At 29.3% G+C, this 9,364-nt stretch overlaps 1 protein-coding gene across 1 annotated transcript; it reads right to left on the bottom strand.

Annotated features, from left to right (window-relative positions):
- Window positions 1-5,628: 5,628 nt before the first annotated feature.
- Window positions 5,629-7,837, bottom strand: LOC101263742 (uncharacterized). Its single transcript, XM_004246327.5, has 4 exons — window positions 7,350-7,837; window positions 6,893-7,252; window positions 6,475-6,805; window positions 5,629-6,361 (listed from the first exon to the last, which is right to left on the bottom strand). Exons 1-4 carry the CDS (start codon window positions 7,635-7,637, stop codon window positions 6,114-6,116), a joined length of 1,227 nt encoding a protein of 408 aa, XP_004246375.1. The 5' UTR covers window positions 7,638-7,837; the 3' UTR covers window positions 5,629-6,113.
- Window positions 7,838-9,364: the final 1,527 nt, after the last annotated feature.

The following is a 9,364-nucleotide window of genomic DNA, read 5'->3' as shown; positions in this document are numbered from 1 at the left end:
ATCGAAGTCTAAATCATAACATAAACCAAAATAATAAGTAAACATTTCAAAAGGTAATTACATAAACAAATAAATTGGACAACTAATAATAAACCAACCAATAAATTTCACTTACAACAAACTAATATTGTATTTTTATCTTAATGACCATATTAAGTAAAATTGATAACGTGTTTACTTGTTCAAGTCGTTCATCAACCAGTCGTGTATCATTTTATAATATTTTCTCTAATTTAAACTTTACTTTAAAATTGGAATTCAACATCCCTACAAGTAAACCATAACAGATTGGACATCGAATGAATACAAGAGGAGTGTACGTAATCGGGTTAGTTTGGATTTTTTAAATATCAAATAAAATTATTTGTGTTGGATTTTTAAATTTATAAACCAAACCAAATCAATAAAATTTGGATTTTTCAACTTCGGGTTTCTTCGAATTTTCGGATTTTTTTGATAAAGCATTCATATAAATGTATAATTTACTTGTACTTTAAATATTTCTTTAGTGCTACCAAAATGTAGCTATCTAAGTTATTTCTTAAGAAAATAACAAAAAATATGATATGATTAATAACACTAAAATATCGAACAAAAAAATTAATCGTGTAAAACAAATATGACAAATTAATAAATCATAGTGAAATTGATCATAATATAAAGTAATAAATCAAACTAACATAAGTTTAGTAAGTATTAGTTACATGACTAAATATCAAAAGAAAGTAAAATTAAATCATGTATTTTAATTATCTAAATCTATGTAAAGCTAAAAAATAATTATTGTCATTCTTAGTGCTGAATTGATCCTCTTTTTTGCATTAGTATTAATTTGATTTTTATTTAAACTTTAATATAATTATAATGTATGGACTATAATCTTTATTAGATCATTAAGAATTCTAACTTCCAAACATGAAATAAATATATTAAAATATAAAAACTATGAAAAAGGTATAAGATATATTTAAAAATTATATCAAAATAAGTATTTTACGTATAAAATAAAATTAAAATTGTATAAAATATCGGGTTGATTTGGTCTCAGGTTGATTTTCTTTAGTTGAAACCAAACCAACCTAAATATAGTCGGGTTTTTTTTCAACACCAAACCACTAGTCAAGTTTTTTTTCGATTTGACTCGGTTTGCAGTCAGGGGCGGAGCTATCTTCATACAAGGGGCTCATCCGAACCCTCTTTGGCGGAAAATTATATTATTTATATATGGTTAAAATAAGTTTATATGTATATATAGTAGATGTGGAAACCCCTTTGGCTATCTATTTAAAAATTTTGAACCCTCTTATTGAAAATCCTGATTCCGCCTCTATTTGCGTTTTGATTTGATTTTCGATTGGATTTTGTACATTATTATTTTATTTTATTTTGTGTTTGTAGCACTAATGATCCTTGAGTTATTAAACTGTGCAATTCCTATTCAATTGTTTGAAAAAATTAATCATCACTATAAATAGTTAAAGGAAAATATTCTTCTATTATAAAGGTATTATGATTATTGATTATGAAAAAATTAATCATCACTATTAGCCCTTTTGTGTATCGAGATTTGTTATTTATGCAATTTTTTAAAAAATTATCTATGACCAGAATATGTCAATTGGTAAATTCTTGCTTTTTAAATTTTGAGATAGAAAAAAATCTCTTACATAATTTTTTTTTTTTACATTATAATGTAAATAAAATCGAACCAGTAAATTTCAAATCTCATATACTAATGGTAGGCGAACAACCTTAAAGAAGAAGTTAGTTAGTTGGTGAGCAACTATTGAAATTGAACACATAAAACAAAAACATATCCCACTATTATTGAGAAATTAAACCTTATGATGTAATTTTCTTTTAAAAAACACAATCAAAACCACTCTTTTAATGACAAATGGATAGTCCTTATTAGCAATTCCATCATCTTCTTTTGATTTATGTAAGTGATATAGTTAAGTAAAGTAGAATTTAGCATTCATCTAATCACAATGCATACAAAGAAACAAAAAAATACTTAATGAGCAAGTAAACTATGATGTATGGTATTTTTATCATTTGCTTATTCAGTGCTACATCCTACTACTCATGTGTAACTAAGCACACTAATAAGTGTTGTTTTAATTTATTGCACATTTATTAGGAAAAATAATAAATGTAAGGTATAATTTATTAAATTATTCTATTTGATAGATATTACTTTTTTTATTTTAATTTTTTGCTTTTCTAAAATCATTTTATTATATTAAAACTAAATTAAATTAGATTAACTTGATATTTTAAAATTGAAATTTTAAAATATTAAGATGATTATTCTTTTTATGAACAAATGTTCTGTCCTTGTTGGCAATTGCATCCTAAGATAAAAAGTATTATCTTTATCGCTTTTGATCAGAATTTGGCTAGAATAAAAAAAAAATTATATAATTTTATTTTAAAAAAATATTTTTACCCTTTTATCTTTAATACCTTTTACTAAAAATGAAAAAAAAAAAACATTATAGTTTTTAAAATTTTCTGGCCAAATAGATTATTTTTAAAATATTTTATTTTTAAATTGAACTATTTCTTAAAAATAAATAGTATTGATTACATTAAAAACAAATTAATTTAATTATTTTTTTAATTTATAATTTCTTAAATATTGTTTTGAAAGGAAAATATGATAGTAATTAATATAAGATGAAGGAAATGTGTTTTAATTATGATTCATAATATCTTTATTTTCCACCAATTGTTGCTTACATAGTGGGAAAACGGCAGAAAAAAAAAAAGCAAACATAAGTGTACAAAAGTATCAACACATATTTGGAAAATAGGGAATTATCAAAGTGGTAGCAACTTTAATTGTAACTTACAAGACGGCAGTTGACTCATATTGAGATTGACATCTCTAAATTCTTGCCCATATTAGGAGTAAATTAATATAAGAATAATATATTTGATATAATTATATATAATAGGATTTTTAAAAAATAGGATGCATGTAAATTTGGGTAATTATAGTGGTTGATTATTTAAATTTTTATTTTGTTTCATATTAAGAATAAAATAAAACAATAATAATATACTCAGCATAATTATATAAAATGGAACCGGAGGAAGATTGTTAGCAGTTTTGAGAAATTTTTATTAGCTCAGTTTGTTGGTTATCCGAACTTTCACAAATATTATTTTACAATAGGAGTAAAATTAAGGCAACAACAATATACTCTGCATAATTACATAAAATGGGATCTAAAGAAGATTAAGTGTATACAGATTTGAGGGATTTTATCAGCTTAGTTGATTGGTTAACTGAATTTTCATTTTGTCCCACATTAGAAGTAAATTAGTACACATACTCGATATAATTATATGAAATGGGATCTAAAGAATATAGAGTGTATGCAGATGAGAAAGCTTAGGAGTTCCTTTTGGTTGGTTACCTGAACTTGCAACTTGTCCAACATTAAGAGTAATTAATACAACAACATACTAGCTATAATGGGATTCTGAGAAGATAGAGTATGCACATATTTGAAGAACCTTAATAATTCAGTTGGTTGGTTACCTAAACATTCACCTTGTCCCATATTAGAAGTAAATTAATACTACAACAACAACATACTCGGTATAATTACATAAAATGAATCTAAAGAAGATAGAGCATATGTAGATTTGAACAACCTTAATATTTCAGTTAGCTGGTTACATGAACTTTCACCTCATCCGACATTAGGATTAATAATATCAGATAATACGATATAATCACATAAAATAATTTGGAGAGGATATGTAGATTTAGGTGTCTTAGTAGCTCAATTGGTTAACTACCTAAAGTTTCATTATCGATAAGAATTCAACTTTTTATCTAATAATTCTCTTTCCCTTTAATTTTTACTCCTATCTTAAAGATAGATAAATTACTTCGAGCTTACACCTTAGAAAAACAAATTAGTGCTACTATTTATAATCTGCAATATGTTATGTTCCATTAGTCTTTTCTTAGTGTCACTATTTTAGAATCCAAAAACTCGTAAAAATCTAAATTTGCCCCTTACCTATAGAAATTTTTAATCATCCAAATGGCGAAACATAAAACAATATATCTACTTATTTTGGCATCATATAATTTGGATTATGACATTAATGAAACATTATTTTATATTTAGATCAATAGTACTCCTTACATGTTTCCCTTGAATTATGAAAGACCCAAAGCCAATGCCAAAACATTGAAGTTTCATACGCATCATCGTATTTATCTGTAATCAACAAACTCAGCTCTATCATTAAATCACATAATCTTAATTATTTTTAGCATAAAAATACTTTCAAAATTAATTGATCTTCAAATTATATCTTAACGATTGAACCCTTTACTACTAAGCGATCATTTAAAAACGTTATCTAAAAAGAACATAAAAGCAATGGGACCAATGTGGAAAAAAAATAAAAATTGTGTGAGGGCATTATCATGAAAGTGTCTAAGTGAAGTAATGTGTGATGTTTTTTTTTTGTGGACCATCATACCCCGCTAATTTCTCAAATTCGATCCTTAACTTTATGAACATTTAAAAACTTAAGAGGGGGCAATTCAATTTGTAGATTTCATTAAAGATTTTTCAAATAAAACGCGTGAGGGTACCCTTCCAACATAATAAATGTATAATATGGGGGTCACTTTGTAAACTGTTTATGGGCCAAGGGGGCCACATGATAAATAAATAAAAATAAAAAATATCTTCTTAAATTAAATTCAATTAACGCGCTTTTTTTTTTCTTTCTTTTTTGACAGCTCACATACACCCTTCTAAAACTCAAATTTCTTTCCCTCCAACCAAAATAATTACAATTGTACAAAAGGAGGGTTGTTATGTGCATAATGTACTAAAATTGATTATGAATCTTAAATAATAAAATTAAATTTTAATCTTAAATCAAATGAGTTAGAATCACGCAAATAACTTACTTTAGATCACATATTTCTTAAACTTCATATAAAATGGAAATCAACTTTTAGTTCAATATAAAAATGCACCATTTTATTTAAATTGAATAAAAATATATTTTAATCATATAAATAAATCTAACAAAATAATGTTGATTTCGGACTAATATATCATCAAATGTCGAGTGGATCCGATGCGCCCGTAGGGTCAAGTTAAACATAATGAAGAAATAAAAAGAGAAAATATTTTTTAAAAAATAAAAGAATTTGAATATTTTTTATATATATATATATTTACATTGGGTGAAGTAAAAGGTACAAACTTCTCATCTGAAAAAAGAAGTCTGAATTGATCAGACAACATTCAACGAAGCAACAATTGCACATTTCTCCATATTTCCTGCTTCACACTAAACCCCAAGAATACTACAACCAACAACATTCCTCATACAAATATTTTTATTAAAACTATATAAAAATTCGTTCCGTTTCTATTTACTTGTCCACGGATCGATAGCGACAAGAAATAAGAAAAAAAGGAACTTAGTGGAGAACCATTATAGTCAAAGTGACAGAGTGCCAATGCATGTGCCTCAACATGAAATTAGATCAAAATACCTTTTAAGGCATGTTACAACACCCTTTACATAACTTTGACCATCACCAAAAACACAAGAAAAAATTCAAAATTTGAATTCTTACAATAAATAATGGGTATAGAATTATTGATTAATTAATTATACCTGACCATAATATGCTATGGACAGATACAATATTACACTGGATAATAATATAATTAAAATATAAGATGAAAAAGGAGTTGTAACTCTTCTAACCAAAACATGAGTTCCAACTCTTTTAAAACTTGAAATATAAAAACTATATCTTATTTTCTTCATACTGATATTAACCTAAGAAAAATCTCCATTACTTTTTTTTCTTGAATCTTGAATCTTCTTCTTCTCCATTATCTTATTCTTCTTCTTCTTCTTCCCTAATATACTAACACCAAAAAAAAAAAAAAGAGAACCCCATTTGTTTACCTTGCTAAAACAACTTCATCTTCTTCTATCTAATACCCCTATATATTTTTCTGCAAATCATCACTACCCAAAAAACAAACAAACAAACAAATCCCTTTTTTCTGCTTCAAATGTAAAAAACTATTATTATATCTCAGTCAGTAAGTCCATTCCTGAGGGAGTTGAAATTCTTGAGGCATTGCCGGCGGTGGTTGTGTTCTCTGGCTTCTTCTCTGTTGAGCTGCCGCCGACATGTAGTTTCGATATTCAGGAGCTGGGGTGAACCCGATATTCTCATTGTGACTTCTGGTTTGAACTTGGGGTTGGGGTCTTGAAGCCACATCCATGGCTTCTAAGTTCAAATTCAGAGCCTGGACCACTCTGTCTGGCAAGATAACTGGACAACCTGAATAGATACATCAAATAAATCAGAAATAGTATTAGAATAACAGAGCAAATGAAACCCCAAAAGCATAAATAGCGTAAATTTAACAAAAAAGGCAAGAAAAAGATAGATACCTGGTTTCTTTCGGGTTTCAGTTTGTGTTCCAACTCTTCTAGGCAAAAAGACCCCAGTTCCGGCACATTCCCGTTTAGGGCCAGGATTTCCAAGGAAAACAGCACGCATGGCAGAGCCAGAGTTGGGCTGATGCTGTTGTTGCTGTTGAGATTGTTGCAGAGTAGGCCAAGCAGAGTTGGGCAAATTCAAAGTCCCATTTCTAGCTCTGTTTTCAGTCATTTGCTGGTGACTCTGGTTCAACGGAAACTGCCTAAATCCACCTTTTCCATTACCCAACACACCTTGACCCTGAACTTGCTTAATCATTTGCTGTTGCTTCAAACGCTGAAACTGCATTTCCACAAAAAAAAAATCAATAAAACGCCCAAATAAAATATATTCAGAAAAAACTAAGAAAACAGAGGATGTAAAACTTACTTGAGCTACTTGCAACTGCTGATAAGAGAGTTGTGGCTGATTTGTGCCAAATGGACCAAGACTCTGTTTGGGGTTTTTGGGGCCAACAGGTATTGGACTTGTCTTCCTTGGAGGAGCAGACCATATTCCACCTTTGTTATGGTACAGACCGGCTGACTCCTCCATCATTCTAATCCTCGCCACTTCTCCAGCAGCCGCATAAAGCAGATCCAACGACACATCCGGCCTTTTCATCGGCGGCGGAGAAGAAGCCTGAGATGGACAAGTTGGACTTCCACGGCTCGACCCCTGCTTACAACCACACCCAGCTCCGAGCACACCACACAACGTCGATTGTGGCGAACCAGACAAACTCAAACCCTGTAGAAGAACAAAAACCCAGAAAAAATTTAGCAAAATCTAAACAAATCAAACCCCAAACACAAACACAAACCAGAAAAAAAGCATTAAAAAGTACCTTGCCGTTTTCATAGCCTAAACCAGCCTCCTGTAGTGTAGAATGGACCATTTTCCTAGTTAACCCAATGATGTAATCATCCTCATCACTCTCGTTCTCTGTTGAACCAACAACAGACTCAACCGGCGAACTGAGATCCGAGTTCGACCCAAACTGGCTTAACCCATATCCAAACAACTTACTCCTTTCACTCCCCGGAGAAGTCGTCTTAAAATCCATCAAAAGATCATCATCAGTAAGAAACTGTGGAGGCAACCAAAACTCACAATCATCCAAATCTTTCTCCATCTTCAAAACCACCACCCCAAAACACAACTCGATATCAATGAAGTGAAAAGAAAAAAAAAAGTTACTGGTCCTTGAAGGGTCCCCTCCAAAGTATAAGAGAAAAACGGAAGAAGAAATGTTGAAAACAGTGATACAGAGAGAATGATAAGAGATGCTTGTAGGAGAGAGAGAAATGGAGGCAGCGAGTCTTTTATAACCAAAATTTCGAACCCTAGGTACTGGGGAGCAGTTTTTTCATCCACTCGCTTCTCTCTTCGTGTCCCTCACGCGCAGAGTTGTAGCCAGGTAAGAGGAGTGGACCAAAAGTGGGCTCCATTGACGAGTGGAGTGGGTCCGTATACCTGACAGTAGTTGCACGGCATGCATGTGAGCCGGTGCTGGCCCCACCTCGTAAAATATGTTCATTTTTACTCGTTCAAGACACATAAAATCAATTACCCAATGGCTTACCACTTATAATTCGAATATTTATTGTTGAAAAATTATATTGTATATATATTGAAAATGTAAAAATGAACGGAGGGAGTAGTAGTTATTATGAATTAGAGTTAATTAATTATGATTAGTAGAGAAAAACCGTAATGAGAACGTGTTGGCGCCTTTTGTAATTGGTTAATGTGGGTGGTGGATGATGACAATTGTCTCTCATCCACTCCCATGTGGCACTTCATGCTTTGCATGTAAGCAACTAATACATATTGGGTCCAATTTACTTTGGTTTTTTTTAATTATTATTATTATTATTTTCTTCTCCATTTTTCTTTGAAATTTTAATAATTAAAAAAAAATTAATATAATCAAATTAAGATTGTGTTTGATTTTGAAATGTGTTTGGTGAGTTTCTTCAATTTTAATTTTTAGAAATGTACGAATGAGCTTGAATAGTATGATATGATTTGTGAGGATTCTAATTTATTTTAAGTTGAATATTATCTTTGTTAATAGAGGTTATTATATCATTTATAATTTGTGAATAGAGAATGCACGAGTATTTTTTATACTATGATCAAAATCTCACAGATACATCTTAACTAAGGTCTTATTAGTCCTTTAAAATTATTTTTTTGTAATTTTATATACATTTTGTATTACGTTGCACACTTGGTTCACACAATTGAAAAGTGTAAAAAATATTTAAATGTCATGTAAGTTAAAAAGGTGCATAAAAATTAAAAAAATGATAAATATATGAAGAAATAGCACATAAAAATAATTAAAATATGTCTCCTAAATTTCAATCGTAGCCTAACAGAATACTGGTGCATTTTCTTATTATTGATATTGGATACATCTTACTTTGATGAAGGGAAAGAGTTTCTCTCTTCAAAGTCACAATTTTAGTTAAATATATTATCAATGCTAAACGTAAGTAATTAATCTACGAAAATTAGTGCATTAACTTAATCGGATGATTAAATAATGTGCTATAAAGTATTTTACATTAAAATGTAACTTCAAACGATTTTTTCCCCTTTTCCTCCTCTTCTTTAGTAAATAATTATTTTAAATGAGTCTCCCTTTCCCCTTTTCTTTTTCTTTTTCTTCATATAAATAGTTTTCTCACTTATTAAATATTTTCTCTTTTTACTTAATATTGAATACACAATCTTAATGACCAAATTCTCCTTATTTAAATGGCTAACAAGTATTTAATAAAGTGGCAAATGTATCTTACTCAATAGTAATTCAACATGTTATACATATTACATTATATTATATACATACTC

Source organism: Solanum lycopersicum, chromosome 9 (assembly GCF_036512215.1).
Source record: "Solanum lycopersicum chromosome 9, SLM_r2.1".
NCBI lineage: Eukaryota > Viridiplantae > Streptophyta > Magnoliopsida > Solanales > Solanaceae > Solanum > Solanum lycopersicum.
Note: the sequence above shows the minus strand (reverse complement) of the source record. Positions and strands in the feature narration are given on the sequence as shown.

Excerpts from the sequence above, each read along its gene's own strand:
- LOC101263742 (XM_004246327.5), bottom strand. The coding sequence starts at position 7,637 with ATGGAGAAAGATTTGGATGATTGTGAGTTTTGGTTGCCTCCACAGTTT. Across the intron at positions 6,806-6,892 it reads AGCAGTTGCAAGTAGCTCAA|TTTCAGCGTTTGAAGCAACA; the intron begins GTAAGTTTTACA and ends GTGGAAATGCAG. Across the intron at positions 6,362-6,474 it reads TGAAACCCGAAAGAAACCAG|GTTGTCCAGTTATCTTGCCA; the intron begins GTATCTATCTTT and ends GTATCTATTCAG.